Source organism: Cydia splendana, chromosome 20 (assembly GCF_910591565.1).
Source record: "Cydia splendana chromosome 20, ilCydSple1.2, whole genome shotgun sequence".
Taxonomy (NCBI): domain Eukaryota; kingdom Metazoa; phylum Arthropoda; class Insecta; order Lepidoptera; family Tortricidae; genus Cydia; species Cydia splendana.
In genome coordinates, this window is record NC_085979.1 from 11,973,739 (window position 1) to 11,997,581 (window position 23,843).

Below are 23,843 nucleotides of genomic sequence, written 5' to 3' on the forward strand. Positions count from 1 at the left end.
AACTGATGTATGGAGTTACCACTCTTTCTTTACTTATATTACTCTATGACACTACTCGTAAGTAGAACAGATACGCCAGACTTTTAGACTTTTACACGATTTCCACAGATCGACCTAGCCCCCCAGGAAGCTCAATAAGGCTTGTGTTATGGGTACATAAAAATAAATGTGTGATGGCATGTAATATTTAATGAAAGGACCACTCACATTTTTAAATTTTTGATCGAGAGGCGTATCGTGTCTACATATCGTCGCTATACTTACTCAACCTCATATCTGCAACAATCATTTGGGGGAAATGTCGCTTTTCTTTCATTCGGAATACGGGTGTTTTTGTCATCAAATGAGTGTTGCAGATACGAGGTTGAGTAAGTATAGCGGCGATATTAAATGTATATTGCAGGGGTCGGAAACCGGTATTTGCTCCATACAAAAATACCGGTATTATTACGTTCTTTTCGTTCTTTGGTATATTATTTCATTTTTAAAGGAACAACCTAATAATACAAAGTCGTTACCTAAATACATGATTCAGTCCTACGTAAAGAGCATAAAATAATTATAAATATTGTGCTATTTCGGGGTTTTTAAAAAATACCGGTTCCGATCCCTGGTATATTGTGAGTTATTCTGTGGCACATGTGACAAGTTAAGGCCATGCGATTGGGCAATACCGTAGTAACGAGAAGTCAACCAATCAGGGCTTGCCCTTTGCCGATAAAGTTACTTGGTACAGTCAGTGATATTAACTTTTAAAATGTTGTTTGAAAGGCGTATCTATTAAAAGTATTTTGTGAGTTATCTGTGGCACAGCGAAAATGTAAAGGCATGCGATTGGGCAATAGCGCAGTACTAACGAGAAGTCAACCAATCAGGGCTTGCCTTTTGGCGATAAAGTTACTTGTTTCTTGGTCAGTGTTACATATAAACTTTTAAAAGTAGTCCAATTAGTAATATATTTTATGTATTACAGGAAAACCTATAAGAAGGGTCAAGTGTGAATCGATTTTAAGGGAAACTGTTGAACTGTTGTTGTTGTTGTTGTGGTGTTGTTGTTGTTGTTGTGTGTTGCAAATACGGAACCCTTAAGATGTGAGTCAGACTCGCACTTGGCCAGTTTTGTATATAATTAGGTTAAAGAACGTTACGTTAAACGCTTTTGAAATATTGACACTTTCTAAATTTTCTATTCCTTAAAATAGAAACATTTGATCCTGACAATAAAAAGTAGGATATAAGGCTATTTCTACAATCAGGAAAAATAAACATATACAGAACATACTTAATGCAACTAATACTACATTGTGTGCAACTCTGTAGGTATTTACATATAATGAATTCAAGTATAGTACAGCAAATATTTAATGTGAGATTATTCATAAGCGCGTGTTGAGGTCGTGTAACCAAGGTCGTTGTGTTATTTATTACTTTTTTCCTTTATTTACTTTTGGTACTTTCCGACCGAATGAAGTGAGGATTTACGCGGTGTATCAGCGTGACAGAGCTATGCACGTATGCTATGTCCCGCTCGCACACCGGAGCGACGTGCGAATTTACATCCATGGGAATGGGATCAACTACTTAGGGGCACACTTCTCATGTTTGGACGTGGTTTTTAGGGTTCCGTACCCAAAGGGTAAAACGGGACCCTATTACTAAGACTCCGCTGTCCGTCCGTCCGTCCGTCCGTCTGTCACCAGGCTGTATCTCACGAACCGTGATAGCTAGACAGTTGAAATTTTCACAAATGATGTATTTCTGTTGCCGCTATAACAACAAATACTAAAAACAGAATAAAATAAAGATTTAAGTGGGGCTCCCATACAACAAACGTGATTTTTGACCGAAGTTAAGCAACGTCGGGCGGGGTCAGTACTTGGATGGGTGACCGGTTTTTTTTGCCGTTTTTTGCATTATGGTACGGAACCCTTCGTGCGCGAGTCAGACTCGCACTTGCCCGGTTTTTAGTCAATCCTAAGTAGTACCTTAAAAATGATTTATGAAATTTGACAGTGATGTATTACATATACAAATACTTTTCGAATATGACGAGGATCGGCATGAAATACCTAGAGCATAGAGAAATATAGTAAGAATAGAGTGCTCACTCCATACATCACTTTAGGTACTAAAACGACTATTATTTTCGACATCTAGCATCGAGTAGCGGAATTATCAGTACCGCTACTCGATACTAGATGTCTCTCGTGTGGCGACTCACGAAACTTGTATTAAACAACAATTTACAACTAATATTAGGAGCAGAAGGAGGTGAAAATAGAGTTCCGGTTAATCCGGTTATATTAGCTGAAAATTGTTGAGCTTTAGACTTTTCGTTCGCTTCAACATCTAGGTATTGTCAAGTAGCAGTACTGATAATTCCGCTACTCGATGCTAGATGTGGACTACGAAAATAATAGCCGTTTTGGTACCAAAACTGATATATGGAGTGAGCACTCTATGTACTTTTTTCTCTATGCCTAGCCAGAGTTACAAAGTTATTACTTTATTAGCCAAAAATATAATTTTTGACATGCTTTTATCTATTTTATAGCCGACTAATTTACTTTTAATATTAATCCCCTACACATCAAGACTCTTTACAAACTATGAGGTTGTGTTGTTTCTATCACCTTCAGTTCATCATCAGATCAGCTCGAAATCATTCAACATATGACCCCAATTGCACGTCAGGAAGTGGTTAAATAAATACAGCTCCAAATCTTGAACTTATCTTGTAAGGTAGGTCAAATCTTGACCCAAAAAAACATAAATAATAAATTTATTTAGTAAGTAACGAACATTGTTTCATATTAACCATTGCCAATATCATTTATAAAGTTATTTCATTACGAATGTGCTCTATCTTATTATTCGAATGAACCCTCAATACAAGTGTTACAAAAGGAATTGTAACAAAGTTGTCGTTATCTATATACTATATTATTTAATATTTATATGTTTAAATAACATTTCCGTTACTTAGATACTGATAGACATAAAAAACACAAATAAATGCCCTTACCAGGACTCGAACCCGGGGCCTCCTGCTTCGTAGGCTGGGACAATACCCAGGGCCGTCTTAAACTATGCTGGGGCCCTTGGGCACATAAGAATTTGGGGCCCTTTTGGAAAGCAAAGAAAACGAATTAAACTAACATTTTTCTACTATGATCTTCTATTTATTATAAGTAATCAAATATACTGATACTGTCTGTCCTTCGGGGCCCCCTGCTGAGGATGGGGGCCCTGGGCACGGGCCCGACACTGCACTGGCAATACCCACAAGTCCAGAAGGCCGTTAAAATGAAGGATTGAACGACACAATATCGATTGCACTTGTAAATTTCTTGATTACAGTAATGTAGAATTGCAAAATAGGTGCAACGAACGATAAAAAATGTCACTTGTTGTAAAGGAAAGGATTTCAACGTATTTTATTTCGTCATGTTTTGTATGTACCCACGTGGTGGTGGTGGTGTTGGGTAGGTGTCATTTTCCCTCTGTTTCCTAAGCGAGAAAATACAAAGCATCCTATAGGTAACAAAAAAGAATTATTTCCAATATTCTAATATTTCCTGGACAGTGATTTTTGTTGAAATGTGGACCCAAACGTTTAACTAAGGGCCGATACAGACGGACTGCAACCCGACTGCAATGTGTATACAAGTTGCAATCGGGTTGCAGTTCGTCTGTACCGGCCCTAACTTTTAGTAGTTAGTTGAGGTTTCTAAAAAAACCCTGACTCTCGCCAAGTCCCTCGCAATCCTGACAAAGGACCAAAAATCCTGACAAAGGACCAAAAATACTGACAAAGCACGAACCATCCTGACAAAGGACCAACCATCCTGACAAAGGACCAAAAATCCTGACATGTCAGGGGAAATCCTGAAGTATGGCGACATTGGCGACCCTAATTATACAACGTGTGTACCGTGAAAGTGCCATCTGATAACGAAAGAGTACCTTTTGAAAATGTCGATAGTAACGTCACATATATCATATACACCTAATCTCAATAGGATCTCTACAAGTGGGCGAAATTGAACTGGCTACGTGATATGATAATCAAAAGGTACATCCATGTATTCTAGATCGTGTGACAATAAAAAGTTGATTCACCCACCTGTCACACGGTGTGACACCTGTCACCTGGGTGAATCAACTTTTTATTGTGTCACTCGTTGCCATGGTTACTAAGGTGGTCCTTATTTCGTCGAAGTTATATTTTTTACGGGGCACCCATTTAATGTAAAATGTACCACTGAAAAGCCGATGTATTTTTTTCAGAATTTTTAAATACATTTTAGGCGGTTACTTTTTCTTTTTTTTTAGATTTTTCGCCATATTAGTCCCGAGCTTCACGGCTTGCCCTATGCTGCTGACACGTGGACGTAAACATGTGGTGTGTGTATCGTAGTAGCGTCAAATCTACCTGAATGAAGTGCCAATTCGATTCACTTTTATGACGCGGCTGATGTACTAGTAGGCTAGATATCTTTGAGCGGCTTTGTGGGAGGAGGTTATTACGGGAAAATCCTCAGGTAAAAGCTTTCAGTAATTATGTTTGTTAATTCCTAATAATGATTTGCAAACACTTATTTTGTTTCCTCTTATAAGTACTTGTCAATTGTGCTTTATTGGTTCTTCCATACTTTGCAACATGTTTCTTTTAAATAAATGTCTTATTGAATGGGCACCTTGGGGACATGGGCGTCACTGAAAATCAGCGTCTTGTGGCTTATTTCGTGACATCACGCTGAGTAAGAATCATTTAACTCAACTTTTATAATTTTTCGTTGTTAAACGATAAAGGGGCCCACTGATTAACAGTCCGCCGGACGGTATCGGCCTGTCAGTTAGAACAAAATTTTGACAGTTCCGAACAACTGACAGGCCGATACCGTCCGGCGGACTGTTAATCAGTGGGCCCCTTAAGGGGTTGTGCACAAATCACGCGAGGTGTTTTCGGCTACTTTTTGACCCCGCCTCCCCTTGGTGATATTTCGTATCGAACCTCGCGTGATTTGTGCACAACCCCTTATCGTGTCCCCTTAAGTGATATTTATTTTGCAAATGATAAATGATAGTTTGTTTTGACTTTATAGTTTAAGTTTTTGACCGAGCGAAGCGAAGGTCTCCGTTTCAGCAAAAGCAAAAATGTTTTCGTATGTCTGGATGCTCTCCTCTAAAGGTCGCACTTCTTAACCTTGTGGGAAATTTTGTGAATAGGTTCGATAATTACACAGAATTTTTGTCAACAAGTTTTTTGGACGTTTTCCAATGTATTTTCAAACACAATCCTGTATTGTTCCTGAATAAATACTATGACTATGTCTATGACTAATGCCAGAGCCATGGGGGTCGCGAGGTCTACAGCTTCAGAGCCACTAGTTGCAAGGAATTACATGGAAGAGCATTACACGAGCGTTTCTGTTATTTTTTGCCATTTTTATATATTGTGACCTTTTTTGCCACTTTTGTGTAATTTCTACTCAGAATCACGAGCTCTTTCGATCCTAATGGGATAAGAAAATGTCCCAGAGTTTTTTTACTATTGTGTTACCCCTTCCCCATATACTTTGTATGGCGGTAACAAAAAGGAAAGTTTGAAAAATGTATGGAAATTTTAGGACACTTTTTTTCTCCTATAATGATGAAAAGGGCTCGCGATCCTGACTATAAATAACACAAAAGTGGCAAAAAAGGTCACAACATATAAAAATGGCAAAAAATAAAAGAAACGCTCACACAATCAGTGTTGGCCGAAAGTTAATGCGAATTGAAAATGTTGGCAAACAACCATTATAAAAAAATTTAGATTTGTACTTAATTTTTATGTAATGTAACGTTTTGTAAACACGCTGACCTTTATTTTAGCCGAGTGTACGGCGGCCGCCGAATGCTAATGCGCGCGAAACGAGCACACAACCTTATGCGACTTAATTGCATCCTTGCGAACTACTACTACTTTACGCACTATACTGTTTAATCTAGTACGCGATTCATAAACAAGAAAAACGTTTAATTTATTGTAGTATTTTGAAGTGAAAACTTCTTTAGCGGCGCTGTGCACTTTTTGTGATGGGGAAAAAATGTTAAACTCGCGACAGCGTAAGACGTAAGACGCTTCGTAAGACGGACACGTGACCTGATCGAAAAACTGTTACAATGTCATTGACTTTTCACTTCTGCCGGCACTCCCGGAGTGCAACCCGTTGTTTTTTTTTAGTTTCATTTGGATAGAATTTCGGGCGTATTCTAATTTTAATAATAGGATATGAATTGGATCTGGATTAGTCTAGAACTGACATTTCTTCAACCGAAACGCGGATTTCGCGGTTATAGCCCAGATATCCTGCTAAATGTAGTCAATGACTACGAAACCCGAAACGATCAAAGCGATGGTAAGTGCCACAGGGACCAAAATAAAGACGCGTTATTTACTAACCGATCTATTTTTATTTTACATACGCCAGCGGAAGAGGTGAATGATTGCCAATTTTTATTTTAGGTAATAACGTCAATGTGCCAAAATAGTCCAAGACTCCAAGTAGTAAATAATATATTTTGTAAATATGTAGTAGTAAATAGTTCAAGTCACAAGGGTAAAATCGGAGCGGCTAAGGTGCTCAAAAATATCTGAACATGCACGTGTTCAGATATTTGTGAGCGCCTTGGCCGCTCCGATATATCTGATTATGTGGTAGGCCATTAGCCGAGCCTTAGCATCATCAAGCATCAACTTTTCTATACAGCTAGTATGACGACGTGGTACTAATTTGGGGCACTTACTGTACACCTAGCCACAAAATTGTATGGCCACTTTATGAAAAATTCATTCATAACAGTACTACTTCTATACTATATTATGTACAGTCAAAGACTTTGATTTAACTGTCACAGAAACACAGAGAAAACCGCTAGGGATCTCATGTTATTGTGACAATATAGGAAGTGCCACGGAAATTTCGACATTAAGAGACCATATACATCTCTAAGTATGTAATACGTTAGTTTGAATTGTTAGTTGTATTTTATAAAATTGTTGATGTATTGTTATTATTTTTGCTTGTATGTAAATTCAATGTTGACGTGTAAAAGTGCCCTTGTGGCCTATTTGCTGAATAAATGTTGATGTTTGATGTTTGAATCAAATTCCTTGCCTAATTTTCTGACTATTACCTTTTCAGGGCTAAACATTTGATTGATTACCCTATTTTTACGTACACTCCCTTGAACCGCCACGCCAGTAGTAAAAGTGAGCTTGTGACTAATTGCTTTTGTGATGGGTTCCATGTTCTATCCCACACTTCTGTTGGCAATAAAATTGTTAATTCTGACATTTTGATAACTGGGTTGGCACTGGTCAGAATTCCAGTAAGCAAAGCCCACCTGTGCCTTTTCTATTTAAGATCAATGTGGTGAAGATTGTCATATAAAATTTATTGCTGGGAAAAGCGTCGTAGGGCATGAACTCTCGAATTTGTATAAGTACCTAATACGTGCATTGCTCAGACATACGGCCTGATTCGAACTTTAAGATACTTCAATTAATAGATCTAGAAACGATATGGATTCAGTGTCAAATGTGACGTTTCTTTAAACAAAAACGTCACTTTTGACACTGACCCATCTAATCCATATCGTTTCTAGATCTATTAATTGACGTATCTTAAAGTTCGAATCGGGCAGATAGAAAGGAAGAGCTTCGCTCCTGCTCACGGAAGAAAGAATGAGCGCGCCGCGCTCTGACGGGAAACGGCATGTACCTGGATTAGTATGGAAACCTATGTCGCCAAAACGCTGTCACAAAAATTGGCCATATTTTTCTTATTTCGAAAAGGATTATGAGCCCTCGCCCATCTCAATAATTTGAACTTTACAGCAAAGAAAATTATGTCGAAAATGCACTAGGGATCATCCATTAATTACGTCACACGAATTTCTAAGTTTTTTACCCCTCCCCCCCTCCTTGTCACACTTGGTCACAATTTGCAAATCCCTCCCCACCTGGTGTGACGTCACATTTTAGGCAATTTTGTTTTCAACGTTATCGGTAATAGTAACTTGGCATTATTTTTTTTAATGAAAAAATATTTTGGTAAAAGAAATATTAGTAATTTTATAACACAAAACCAATTAGGAACGAAAATTACTTCCAAAAACTCATTATTTAACTGTACAGCGAATAAAAACATATAAATTAATTTTCGGTTACTGATGAAGTTAAAGTGACGTCACAATGTTTGTGACTCGCCCCTCCCCCATGTCACAACATGTCACATTTTCTTGACCCCTCCCTCCCCCTAAACGTGTGACGTAATTACTGGATGACCCCCTACGATTTTTATTTTTGTATATTGACATTTATGCTCTATTGCTTTTACACTTGCATGGCTTTTCCAAGAGTGAATGCGATAGGATAAAATATTCGATTATGAGGTTGACACATGCGATAGGGATGTGCATGATTCGGTGTGATATCGATAAACGCTTATTAAAGATTAGTGTACACGTAAACTACTCAGGTTTTTTATACATATGTATTACTATATTTTCTGGCGACGATTAGGTACCTACTTACTTTTTAATAAAAAAATGCTCGTATTGAAAGTAATCAAGCCACCAACCACGCATATAACTGTAAGCGAGTATATAATAAAAACTGTTACTCCTTAGCACACCCCGCGTGATGTCCGCGTCCTCAGTTACGTGCTACATGTCGCGCAACCATCATCTTCCTTCTTCCGGCTATTTGCCACGGCCCGTGAGCCGGCCCGCGTCAGGCACGGAGCCTGGGGTCTGCTTGGAAACTTATCACAAGAATTGGCTTATGCACTCTTTTGTACAAAAGAGACTGTCATCTGACCGTCCAACTCCGAGAGGAGGCTTTACAGCCGTATTCGAACAATGAGATACGTCAAATACTAAGGTCGAATGTGAAGACCGCTTTAAGATTTGTCCAAGAGTGTGGAGCGAGCTTTAGACTGGCCAGCAAATACCCGGCAGTAAAATTATGTGACAGCTTAAAACTGACACCTTACCTACTCGTATTTAATATACAAAATTGACAAATATGTATCCATGGATGCAATACTATAAGAAAAACTTTAAATCAAATAATCCATTGAATAGCAATAAATATGTACGAGTAAGAACATATTTTGTACATAATATAAAATGTGCATAAGCGACGACTTTAACGATATGATCATCCAGAGGCAAAACAAAAATAAATTATTAAGAACATGTATGAACATAAAAAAAATCGAACTGTGTATTTATATTACTGAATCGCGATTAGAAAGGGATTGAGATAGCTGTCAATCCATATTGATTTTGACGTAAGTGTATGGAAATCTGTTATTTCTAATCCCTTTCTGATCGCGGCATGATAATACGAACATCGACATCGATAACATTTTTGATATGGTCCTCGCACTGTGGCTGAATAGCGCACCCGTACATGACTTTGACGCTAAGTAGATATCAACCTTATCTCATTTACATAAATTTGATTTTTGCACTAAACAATCAAAAAATCCTTGCGGAAACCGAAAAAGTAAAAAATATTGTAATATTACTTGAAATAATACTTACCGATGATATGAAATGCCTCCATATCTAACATTTATTGTTCGGCTAGCGTTTTTACACTCCAAAATGGAGCAGCGCGGCATATTTGTAATTATTTCTAATTTATCCTGGAATCGTTTTCACATCTGACATCTCAAAAGCGCCATACTGAATTGACACACGACTGACAATAGTCTGTGGTGAAACTAAGTACAATAAGGCTTAATCATGCCACACGCTATAGATGTACGTTTCACTTCTATTACTTCTTTGTTTTGTGGCTCCTGCTGTACCAACCTCCTGTAAGTGGAGTCAGACGTGGCTCACTCCGCCATTGCGTCGCTTTGCTACAGGTAGCTAAAAGTACATCCGTTCCACACACCAATTTTGGTGGCTTAGCCATAAGCCGCGCGTGGCGCTGTCGCCACCTAGCGGCCATATCTGTCCTAATCGTAACAGACGCGCTTTATTAGAGAGTGAGTCTTCTGTACCTAGTACTATTATTTATTCTGTGGTGGAGTATAAATAAAACTAATACGGAACCCCAAGTAAAAACGAAGCGGAAAGCGGATCGAAGCCGCATCAAATCACGAAATCAATATTATCAACTTATTGAAAAGTTATTCAAGTGCCTATAGCTTACACCTACTGTTTCACTGACTGATTTAAAAAAAGAGGAAGATCGTGGGGATTTTTTATGTATTTTCCCCTTGAATTTATTTATTTTTTCTTTTAAAGCATCATATTTTCTCATCTTTTCATTAAGTCAGGATTGTGAAATTATACCTAGACACAACACCCTATAATTATTCTAGTATTATTTGTATATTTACTCGATAAAAACTGACATTTGGTGACATGAAAATGCTAATGAAGACCACAAACTAATGGCACTTTAAATCGCTTTGTAAAGTCGATTCTTCTTTTGTAAAAATCAATAACTAGAAGTGGGCAAAAATAGACTTCGTTTCGTTTTGGTTTATTTTAGCGCGCTACATAAACTTTGCATTTGTACCTAATAACAAAAGTTATTGCAGTTATTTCAAATTGATATTGAATAAGTGGGGCAAAACGAATTATTACTATTACGGTATACTTCCAGTGTTGTTAACAATGAGTGTTTTTAAACCCAGAAAGATAACACAAGTCTTAACCACTTCAAACACGGTGATCTCATTATAATTATACTTAATTCATGTTTAAAGTGGTTTCAGGTTATAAACTGATGATAGTTTACAAGGATAAGAAAAGGGGTTATTTCGTTTTGTCGAAGAGTTAAGTACTATAAACTTTTTTATCTACACACATATCATAAACTCTCTATGATGCCTTCAAAATCCGTAAATAATGGCCCACATTACGATAAACTGTTTTGTTACAGCAAATTTCTTATCTGTGAAAATGTGGTAATAGCTTCATTACTATATGAAAATCGATTTGGTAATGACATTCAAATTTCGAACATCTCTGAAAAAAAAAGCAATTTGATTTGACCCCTATTCTAATATCAGTCGAGATGACGTTTTATTCGAAATCAAATGACAATTGCATACAATATTGACAAATCTCGCTTGTAAGTTGGTATCGGACGATATGGTAATCGACCCCGACTCTAGTTTGTCTTTGAATTAAAAAAAAAACTACGGATGCGTGACATGTGTGAAAAAGTTTTCATTTGCCGCCATTTGACGTACAGTTTATCTTTTAATTAGTTTGTAAGTAAAAAATAATTTGTTTTATTGTTTTTGAAGTAACTATAACAAAAGTTTCGTGTAAAATGTACGATAAAGATATTTCGGAGACGCCAGCTCATATCCGCGAGTTCCGCCAGAGAGGAAAGTGCCCCAATGTCGGCTGTAATATGAGGTTAGTGAATATATCATAGAAAGTTTATAATATGTGTGTAGATAAAGCAGTGTATGTAACTGTACATAATTAGGCATTAAAACACTCGTGTGATACTATTATGAAACTCATTTCATTCGTTTCATAAACCCACACTCGTATTTTAATGCCTTTTATTATGTAGCAGTCACATAAACTACTATTTATCACGGAATTTCATTTTACCATTTTTATTACTGAAAACGAATGTTATTTATGTATTAGGTTTCAAGAGGTCAACGAATAGGCCAGAGGTTATTAATAAGTTTATATGAACAATCCAAGAAATAGGTACCTATATAAAATATCTGTAAATCTCGGTGGTTTAACTTGCTCTACAAAATGGTGAAATTCTGCGATAGCTATGAAACATATTCCATAACACTAAATGGTTATTTGGTTAAACACTAATACACAATAATCCTAATTATGATTTTTGGATAAAACTTTTGCTTTTGTATACATACAGCTAAAGTGTATTGACCAGTGTTCTTTAGAACACAAAATATCACACTAAGAACATTGAGTCTAATATAATTTCACAGTTCGCGTAAAGCTTTTGTTTAAACAAACATATAGGTTGGTACACAACCTAATCTATTGTTTTACAACACACCTGCAAAAATATATTCGTCAGCCATGTCGATATATCAGGACTCTCTGTCACCGGTACACTCTCAGGCACCACAGTTGTGCTGAACCAATCAAATTCTGTCGTATTTAGCTCCATTTTCAAATCACTTCACTATTCCAACTGTCAACCGCACTGGCCGCGAGAAAACAAAACACTGACTTATGAAAGCGTCTGCTATCATACTAACTATAACTTTATCATTATCATTTTCAAGATCAGATAGTGTTTATTATATTTTTAGGTGCACGACACGCGCGCGCCGCGTTAGTGCGTGGACTGACACTAAGAGTGTAGTTTCGTAGGAAAACTTGTGTTATTTAGCTAGGTACAGGTGGAAAACTTTAAAAAGAGCGACTGATAGCTTGGTTTGCACATGTAGGATTTAATGACTGGTCCAGTGCATATATTACCAGTGACTTTTTTCCCGGCTAAGATAGCAAAGACCAGGGTAATTTTATAAAAGGCTGTAAACTGTCCCTATGTGTGTTTTTCTAACAAATATGTTAGTTAGAAAGAGAGGTATAAAGCGATTTCAGGTTACAGAACTTTATAAAATGCTATCTAGGTTAGGTTTTTAACGCTCATCTCTTTGAGCTATAACCAGACTTCTACAGTTATTCTAAACTTCGTTTTTTAGCATTAGAAAAAAGGTAAACAATCTTGACGTGTCTTATTATTGAAAAACGCTTTAAAAAAATAGTTTTGAAAGCAAAATAATGTAAAAGATTGGTTAAGATTTATAATTCTAACATATTTACTGTGACTTATTTTTCAAAAGTGATTTTTAATATGAAGACATGTCAAGATCGCTTACCTTCTTTCTAATGCTAAAAAAAACGAACTATGGGTCGTTGTATCATACATATTGTATACTTATTAACATCGGCACTGACAGTACTGGATGTGTTTTACTAGGTTAAGGGACTTAGTTAAGTGCAAGACATACATTTCACTCTTATCTTATCAGCATGGAAGGTCAAAACGACTCGTCTCCAATGATATTTCCACACGAATAGGTGGATACAATTTGCGAAAGTAATGTAAACGTCACAATTGTCACAAACAGTTTTATTAATATTAAATAACATAATATGTATAAATTATGTATTTTTATACATATACAGGAAGAAAATGTCCCTTACTTACGTATTCTTAGTATAGATTGTTGTGCGGAAACCTGTCAAGTACGCAACTGATTTGTGCGATAAAGTTTGTTAGGTATAATTTTATGTTTTGTGCGTTTTATATTAAGTTTGATTAGGTGCATCATTTAGAAATTTAGATTTTAGCCAGACATACCTAGGTATCAATTACTTGTTAGTTTTTAATTATCAGTTAGGTTCAGGATCGTCACTTGCTTATTGTCAATAAATTTAAGAATAAACTAGAATAGCTAAGATGCCAATTGCAAACTCTACCTACTCAAAAGAGACAATTTTGCCCATAGGACAATTTATTTTAGTTTTTAGTCCATTCAACTGTTGTAATATTTGCTTTATAAATAAGAATTTAACGGGACTATTAATATAGGTACTTTGACCCACTACAGTTATAGGTACCATAACTAAAACATAGGGAAGTGAAAACGCAAGAATTTACCTAATTAATACGCACGCAACTAACAACTACCTAATTTACAAAACATTCCTAACTAACCAGTATAAATAGACCGCACAAATCGTAGTAACTGTGGGTGTTTAGAGTTCTCCTGCTGGTTCAGTATGTCACTATTTATGTGTTATTGTATAACAGTCCTGCGTAATGTTTGTAAACATGTCCTTGCTGTGTGTTATAGAAAGGTTGCACGGGAGAAAGCGAGTAACGTACTCTGACTAACCAGGGTAACGTGACATTTTGATTCAAAACTGATAATAGATGCAACTACTAAAAAATGTGACCGAACTTGCGTCTTAAACGTACGCGGCTAACGCCCTGACCACAAGGCCAGGCTTTGACGAACTCTAAAGGGCGTGCTGTGCTTGCTTGCACCAATGATTCTTAAGAAAACATCGTCTCGTTAAATAATTCAATTTATTCAATTGTTCTGAGCAACGGGCGGATCTGAGGCCGAAATCAGGCGAAGAACCGGTATGGACAGACAGGAATATTCTAAAAAAAACAAAGTCAGAATAGTTAAGGACCCTTGTCTTTCCGATATTTCTCTACGGAGCGGAAACCTGGACACTGAAAGCGGATCTCCGGAAAAAAGTCGATGCCTTTGAGATGTGGGTGTGGCGGCCTGGCGGCGCATGCTCTGAATACCCTGGATGGCACGCCGCACTAATGTACTTATCCATATTAGCGCAGCTCAAATTGGAACAGGAACCCAAACTATCCACCATCTATCTTCAACGAGTACTGAAATACTTCGGTCACATAGCACGCTGAGACCCTGACAACTTGGAGAGACTTGTGGTGATGGGAAAAGTGGACCGCAGCCGGCCTAGAGGACCAAGTCCAACGAGATGGTGTGACCAAATATCCGCCCAGATGGACATCACGCTAAGCAACGCTTTCCACACAGCAACCGACAGGAGGGAGAAGGGGAGAGCTACCATAAGGAAAATTAGTATGCGGAGTCACGATCCTCAGCAGTGAGGGACCGACTTAGAAGAAGAAATAATTCAATGTACAGCCGGATTATTTGCGGAACGAAATTCCACTGAAACAACGCAGTGTCATTCCGATTCAAGGATGTGAGGATGAAGGCCGCGAAGTCTTTAGGTTTTAAGGGTCAATATCGTTTCTCTAGCGTAGTCGTAGCAGGCGTGGCTAACTCCGCGATTTCGTCGCTTTGCTACAGGTAGCTAAAAGTACATCCGTTCCACACCAATTTTGGTGGCTAGCCATAAGCCGCGCGTGGCGCTGTCGCCACCTAGCGGCCATATCTGTCCTGATCGTAACAGACGCGTTTTGTTAGAGAGTGAATCTTCTGTACCTAGTACTATTATTTATTATGTGGTCGTAGTCTAGCATCTGGAATGGCAGTGTTTATCAACCTTCTATTTGTCTAGCGATGGTACCAACAATAAAAGCTAACCACCGATACACCTTATATCTTAACAATAAGGTTTATATCTTGTCAGTGAATAGTGACGATGGGACAGTCGCCATCAGGTATATCGGAGCGGACGAGGTGCTCACACATATCCCAACACGCCTCTACTGTCAAGGCGTTAGATACGCGCGTTCAGATATTTTTGAGCACGTCGGCCGCTCCGATATATATATATCTGTTGGCGATGGTACGCGATGCTATCTTTAGGCGTGCGGGCAAATTTCACCAAGGCCGACCTTGTGCGGTATCGATTAAGCAATCAAAAGTGCGGATTCGCGGTGAAACGGCATTAAATATATATACAGGATGATTCATGAGACGTGAGCAGGACTAATCCTGCACACTCTGTAACTGATAATTGATCGATCACCGTCGTATTTAGGTGAAACAACCACACTTTTTACTATTTTTTTACTTTTTGGTGAGGACAAATTTAATCCTCTACAATCATGGTCACCCTACAAGACCTAATTAATAAGCATAAAACCTCTTTAACTTTTTGATTACGAAGAAAATAAACTGTCAAACTTGAGTGAGATACGAGTTTTCAAAGGTAACCAGACCGCGATGACAGGGATGACATTCAATTTGACACAGAATATCGGTAGTTTAGTATTCTAATTTTAGGGTGACCACGCATGTCGTAAATAAATTAATAACTTTTTTTTTCAACACGACTAGAAAATTAACGTTAACCTCACTAATATTGATACGAAAGTGTTGCTTATAATTTACGAAATGCGCAGTATTAGTCCTGCTCACGTCTCCTGAATCATCCTGTATATATATGTCATAACTAAACTACTATATGGATTAGCAGAGGCCAAACATTTTAATTCAAAAATTGACAGGATATGTGACAGTTCTTAAAGTTACTTTCTAAATCTAAGGTTACTTCAGTTCCTTATTTAAAAGTTTGGCGAAGTCTAAGACATCGGTTACACGCTAATTCTGGCTTCACGTCCGTCCATCATTCCATTCGAGTTTTGACTGATGCCAGAATGATGGAAAATGGACACGGTTAGACGATCAGTCCAGACTGACAACAGACTGATAAAATTACGACACAGACATCGGTTACACGCTAATTCTGGCATCAGTTCCGTCCATCATTGCATTGTTGCATGGACGGTGACTGACGCGAGAATGACACAAAGACGACGATCAGTCTCCTATCAGTTTTCTGTCGTTCAAAACGGACTGACGAATATTATCAAAAAACTTTTTCATCAGTCCAGTCCAGACCATCAGTCCGCGTGTTGCACGATAATTCTCCCGTAATTCTGACCAGAACCGATGTCTAAAAGCCTGACAAGTTTTTATTATAACGTTGTCAACTTGAATTAACTATCTTCCTCTCTTATTTCGAGGCTTTACGCCTCTTAATACCAAAATCCCATGAAACTTAAGTCAAAGCAATAAAATAAGGTTTTACGAGTTGAATTAAGTATGAACAATGGTACAGGCGCCAATGGCGCCATCAAATATATCGATGCCGCCGAGGTGCTCAAAAATATCTGAACACGCACTCTAACGCCATGAAAATAGAGGCGTGTTCAGATATTTGTGAGCACCTCGGCCGCTCCGATATATCTGACGGCGACTGTACCCATGAATCCGAAATAGCTACTGCACGCTAGATAAATACTCTAGTACAGGCAGCAGCAGAAGTTGCTAAGCGTGCCAGGGTGTTCAAAATGATCTTGACGCGACTTTATTCTAAAGAGAATAAGAGCGTGTCAAGGTAATTTTGAACACCTCACCCGCCTAGCAACTTCTGCTGCTGACTGTACCTAATGATGACCTTAGACCTGTCTATTGCATTCAATCGAATGATTACATTAACTGCAATTTTTCTATCGAATCGAGGTCATTCGTTCACGAAGGTAATTACGATAGAGAGGTCGATGACCGATAACCCGAATACATCACTGTTTGTGACCAATTTGTATAGTCTAACTAATAATTATAACTTCCGTCTTTTGTTGTCAGTTGTCGCGGTTGCTCACACAATTACACATAGGTACAGTCACCTGCAATAATATGTTACTCTTCGAAGGCCGCAAAAATGTGACACGCTCTTATCGCTCTACAAATGAGATCGCGTCAGATATTTTTGCGGGCTTCGTTGTGTACCATATTATTGCAGGTGCCTGTACGATGAATAAAATGTTTTTGACCGAGCGTAAGCAAAAATGCTTTCGTAAGTCCGGAAATACTCCCCTACGGGTCGCAATTCTTAGCAGATTTTTTGTGAAATTTTGTGAGCAGATTCGATGAATAAATATATTTTTTGACGATTTAGACCGTACGTACCTACGCTTGTACGGTCAGCAAATTAAGCAATCGCATGCCCTCAAATCATTAGCCAGTAAGTTTCTCAGATTGTTATACAGAAATTGTACATAATGACACATGACGATGTTCACGTGCCTTATCACGGTGATGACAATGATGACATCATGATTGACACACAAGAAAAAATGAAAATATTTACAAGGAATATGGACTTAGCGGAACAAATCATAAGATTTAATTTGCATAAACAAGAGAAATGTCGTTGGACCTTTTGTATTCTTTGGCTGCTATAGCTCCAACGTAAATACCCGTGTTTTAAGAAAATACTAACTAACTATTTTGGCTCAGCGATCCAAAGAGAATCTTGGCCTCCGAAACGAGAGCGTGCCAGCTGTCCCGATCCTGCGCAACTTCCTGCCAGCTACTGACGCGAAGCTGAAGCAGATCGGCTGTCACGTCACACTGTCTTCCCAGCGATACCTGGGCCGACCCACCGGACGGCTACCAGTCGGTCGTCCCAAGAACGCCCTCTTGACAGCCCGATCCTCTCCCAATCTGAGTAGGTGACCGAACCAGCGAAGTCTGTGCGCTTTCATAACGTTTCATAGAAAATACTAGTAAATAGATATTTCATCGCCATTTCTTCATATTATTATTTCGAAAAACTTCGAAATCCTTCGTAGATACTATAATTTTCTATAAGAAGGAAATGACTGAGAGGAAAAAATATATCTGTAGAAAAGTCAAAGCAATCTTGGCTACTGAGATTACTGAGACAATTCTAGTGCACACAAACTCGACGGAGGCGCGTTTTTATTTAATACTCGATTCTAACTAGTCTAATTACCAGAGCACGTAACCAACGTGCCAATCGTTAACGCTCAGCGTATCGTAGTCAATGTACGAAAATCTATCTGGAAAGCGTCTCTTCTTTAGGAAATTGGTCAAACTGAACTAAGTCCTTGATGACAGACAGAGACACAGCAAATATCAAAGCTCGCAATACGGCCCGATTCTAACTTTAAGATACGTCAATTAAAAGATCTAGAAACGATGTGGAATAGATGTCAGTGTCAAAAGTGACGTTTTTGTTTGAAGATACGTCACATTTGACACTGACGTATCTAATCCATATCGTTTCTAGATCTATTAATTGACGTATCTTAAAGTTAGAATCGGACAGATAGGCGGCAAACAACATTTTACGAACGCCACGCTTGGAAGCCATAGAGTTGAGATATACGTACATACTCGTATGTTACTTATTGGCAAAAACCAATCATGGTGGCAAATTACCAGCGAAATTCTGACTCGGATTGATATTGCGGGATACTTGAGATGTTTTTACAACTGATTAACAATGGTTTGTAAAAAACCGGCAAATCAAAATGTACCTTTGTACCTTGTACCTTTTAAATTGTACCTTTTTATGGTCTACCAACATTAATTAAAAATATACATATAGATTTGAGTTGCGGTTTTCCTTGCTGGGGAAGTACCAACTTGAAATAAATGAAGGCTTATGTCAGCACAATAAAATGTACCTAAGGTACTACTGTTCTTAGTACAGTCAACTGTAAAAATATGGGTGTAGACAACTTACTCAAAAATATGTCCCATAGTTTTTAATTCACTGACATGAGTTATGGGACATATTTTTGAGATGATTTGTACACCCATATTTTTACAGTTGACTGTGCCTTATCATATGTACCATCGCCCCTGTTAACTGTTCATCGGTGGACCATAAGCCTGTTGTAATAAGGTCTTGCTCTTTGTATGCTCGTACCTATAGTATTTTAAAGACAGACATTTTATTTTCGAGTTAACTCTACTAGCAGCAACACTCGTATCTAGCCATTAAGGGATCTTATGCCTATAATTGCAATAAGAATAAGGATTGTGAATTTTCAGCTTTTAGTGAGGACAAGGACATTAATGGGGTACTTTCCTACTAGTCAAATCAGCTTCTTTTTTTAGAACTGTCAAAACGATTTGCCGGTATGAAATTTATATGAAATCGAGTATAGTGATGTCACGGTCAATTCGCCTACTTTTTGTATTTCTATCCGATTTATTAAATATAAATGGTTTTCAGAATAACTGCTGCTATCTATGTTTGTCTTATAATTATCTGGTGTTTTATTTCGTGCACGGTGTGAAATAATCTAATACCTTTAAACGAGCAATTCTTGTTTATTTACTTATATGTATATTTATTTAAATATGTATATTTCAGGGATCTCGGAAACGGCTCTAACGATTTCGATGAAATTTGCTATATGGGGGTTTTCGGGGGCGATAAATCGATCTAGCTAGGTCTTATCTTTGGGAAAATGTACATTTTTGAGTTTTTATGTTTTCCGAGCAAAGCTCGGTCTCCCAGATATTTTACTTTAAATAGATAGAGGAAAGTACCCAATTGCATGCAAAAATACGCAAGTAAGTATCGATCGGGTTAGCACTAATTCTACGTACCTAATCTTGCACGTTATTATTTCGCGGGTTAGCAAAGTAACATTTTATTTGTTGTAAGTGGGCAAATAGACAATCTCGAGTTTTTATCACATATAGACCGGGAGATAGTGACACATTTTACTGGGTCATTTGTACCAGTATGGCGGTTCGTCAGGGGTCTAAGCATGTAATGAAGGAAAGAAAATGCTATGACCATAGCACTGGTACCGGCGGCCCAATCGCGTGGGCGTTAGTCGAACGTGTCGGATAAAATACGAGTGTCGAACGATTTGTACCACAAAAATCCTCGTATTATTCGATAGTCCATAAAAAAGAAGTAGGCGGTAGCGTAATGCCATACTTCTCCGGTGTGACTTACAGCCCGCCATACTGAGGCGAACACGTTAATTAAAAAAAAACAATTCAACCATTTGTACCAAGCTAATTTTTGCACAGGTGATCATCGTCGAGCAGCCATTCATGGACATCACCATGCCATACTTTTCGGATGGTTCCAAATGCCCGCCATACCGCCGCAAGGGAGTTAATTTTTTTTTTATTGCTAAACGATTTGTACCATCTTGAATTTTTTTTTCAACACTTTCTGTGTGATCATAAATGGAAATCTCATAATGCCATACCTGTAGGAGGTGGCAAATGTGTACAATATTTTTTTTTAATTTCAAGTATGGTGCCCCTTTTTCCCCCTATTAGAAGTATGGCAAATATAATAATGGTCACATTGCATCATATAATTTCCAAAAATCCAAATGCCATACTGGTACAAATCGTCAAAACATTGTTTTTTGTTTTAAGTCTTGGCTTAAGTCTCACATTCGTCCGCCCCGTAGTTATAATCTGAAATATATTTTTTTAGGTACAATTGTATCCAAACAAACAGAATATGATGATGCCATGCTGTAAAAAATTATTTTACGTATACATAGTCGTATTTTTGAAACGTGTCGATTAAATAAGTTTTTCAAGTATGGCAGCACTTTATCCCCCTACTATAAGTATGGCAATTATAATAACGGTCACATTTTATCAAATACTCTCCAAAAATTTAAATGCAATACTGGTACAAATCGTTTAGCAAAAAAAAAAAAAATTAACTTCCTTGCGGCGGTATGGCGGGCATTTGGAACCATCCGAAAAGTATGGCATGGTGATGTCCATGAATGGCTGCTCGACGATGATCACCTGTGCAAAAATTAGCTTGGTAGAAATGGTTGAATTGTTTTTTTTTAATTAACGTGTTCGCCTCAGTATGGCGGGCTGTAAGTCACACCGGAGAAGTATGGCATTACGCTACCGCCTACTTCTTTTTTATGGACTATCGAATAATACGAGGATTTTTGTGGTACAAATCGTTCGACACTCGTATTTTATCCGACACGTTCGACTAACGCCCACGCGATTGGGCCGCCGGTACCAGCGCTATGGTCATAGCATTTTTCTTTCCTTCATTACATGCTTAGACCCCTGACGAACCGCCATACTGGTACAAATGACCCAGTAAAATGTGTCACTATCTCCCGGTCTAATAGGTATTCGTAATGGCTGATGTCATATCCTGCACATATTATTTGTTCAAGTAATGCGGGACTAAACCGTGTGGCTCATCTTTTTGTGTCCGTATGTAACTATGTAATTCGTCACACATTTAAATGCTAACACTTAACTATTTTTTGCCTGGAAAATACAGCTCTTTATCTATCATAGAGTAATATGAGTAAAGAAAGAGTGGTAACTCCATACATCAGTTTTCTTACCAAAACGGGCGTTATTTCGTAGTCGACATCTAGCGTCAAGTAGCGGAATATATCAGCTAGTCGAGAATAGATGTCGCGGCGAAGAAAAATTCTAATGCTCAACAATTTTCAGCTAATATTATAACCGGATTACTGTTAACTCTATTTTCAACTCCTTCAGCTTCTAATATTAGTTGTAAATTGTTTTGGTAGTACCTACATTTTTCGTCAGTAGCGACACTTGTGCCATCTGGTGTCAAGTAGCGGTACTGATAGTTCCACTACTTGACGTTAGATGTCGACTACGAAATAACGCGCGTTTTGGTAAGAAAACTGATGTATGTTACCACTCTTCCTTTACTTATATTACTCTATGATATCTATACACATAGGTACGTAGGTACTTTATACAACACCACTTGTCGAGTTGAATAGTTTTTTTTTTTTTATTCATAAATAACCACAGTGCGAGTTGCGGAGTTTATAAAAAGATGGCTAAGTTCTTGGGAACATGTTTGAAGATACGTCCGAAAAATATTTCTTAATCTAGTAATTTTGAAAACACCAAGAAAGGTCGGTGCCGTCAATAATAATACTCATCAATTAAGTAAACTGCGTTTGGTTTTTCATAACAGAAATAAATCATTATTATTGCTTTTAATTTGCTGCTTCAACCAGAAATTATGTGCAATAAATGTATTGAGTATTGAGTATTGAAAATTGTATTATTAGTACTTTATAAAATTCACATTTTCACAACACTGCGCTAGCGCTTTTAACAACAAGCGCCATCTATGAAAGTTGTGTGTAATTACCTCATGTAATAAGCAGCCAATCCTACATGTCTTAATAAGAGCGCTCTGACTCTGAGGGAAAACTCCTGCGCATTTAACCACGAGCGCCATCTATGGCAGGTATAATTAACTATCTCCTATAATTAGTAACTATGTAGATAATCTTCAGATTCACGTGTTCTAATTAGAACCTGTAAGTATATACAAACGTGACGCATGCAAAGATAAGATTAATTAACAGGAGTGCGCTTACACGTAATAATTATATACTAATATGAGGGTGGCATTCCACTTGTCCAATTTCTTTGCACAATGTATCATGCGTCTCGCGTTTTGCTTAGTGAGAGAGTGAGATGCACAGACATTGGACCAAAATTTTGGACAGATGGAATACCACCCTCAGATACAGTCGTAGGTTGGTAGTTTTATAACGAACCTAACGTAACTATAGTTGGTCAAACCAAATTTGTCAATAAATAAGAACAAAAAAACTATACTCATCTTTTTCTTTTGAGTGCTAGTACTAGTGTACGACAAAGATAGTATGATTCTCTCTGTCTGTTTGAAACGAGACAGTCCTTTGACAAACTATAGTAAGTCCTCCCATAATTAAAACCTCACGAATACCCATGGCTTATTTGAAAATAATCCAAGCACTAAATCGACAAAAAATCCCTACTAATGTTATACATGCGAAAGTAACTGCATGTCTGTCTGTTACCTTTTCACGCTTTGAATGCTGAACCAGGCGTGGCTCACTCCGCGATTTCGTCGCTTTGCTACAGGCAGCTAAAAGTACATCCGTTCCACACCAATTTTGGTGGCTAGCCATAACCCGCGCGTGGCGCTGTCGCCACCTAGCGGCCATATCTGTCCTGATCGTAACAGACGCGTTTTGTTAGAGAGTGAGTCTTCTGTACCTAGTACTATTATTTATTCTGTGGTTTAGTTTAGTAGGATAGTTTTTTTATGTTTTTATCAATCATCATCATGATCAGACAGTACCTGCTGCGCCAACAAAATAGCACCTTTGTCAGATAATAACACATTTATACAGCCTTTAACAATGCAATATGACTCTTGTGGATAATCTTACCATTACTCAAACCATAAAACGGTTAAAATGCATTGATAAGCAATGTCACGGCTATAAACTGCATGCATAGTCAACATTTGTGTGGTGTTTGTATAAAATTATTACTGATGCACAAGCAGTTTTATTTCTTAACTAATTTTACTCATTTAATATCTGGGAGACCGAGCTTTGCTCGGATAACATATAAAAACTCAAAAATGCGCGTTTTCCCAGGGATAAGACCTAGCTAGATCGATTTTCTGCCCCCGAAAACCCCCATATAGCAAATTTCATCGAAATCCTTAGAGCC

The 23,843-nt window shown here is 37.8% G+C and overlaps 1 protein-coding gene across 2 annotated transcripts in view; it reads right to left on the bottom strand.

The window, feature by feature from the left end:
* The window catches only part of LOC134800793 (putative divalent cation/proton antiporter TMEM165), a 44,913-nt gene that overhangs the window by 18,740 nt on the left and 2,330 nt on the right, over positions 1-23,843 (bottom strand). Inside the window, exon 1 of one of the 2 annotated variants that reach the window (XM_063773345.1) lies at positions 12,080-12,315. The exons of the other annotated variant lie outside the window; for it this stretch is intronic. Coding sequence (XP_063629415.1) covers positions 12,080-12,193 — 114 coding nt within the window. The 5' untranslated portion in view covers positions 12,194-12,315. Of the gene's footprint in view, positions 1-12,079; positions 12,316-23,843 lie in introns of those variants that run through there. 2 annotated transcript variants of the gene reach the window in all.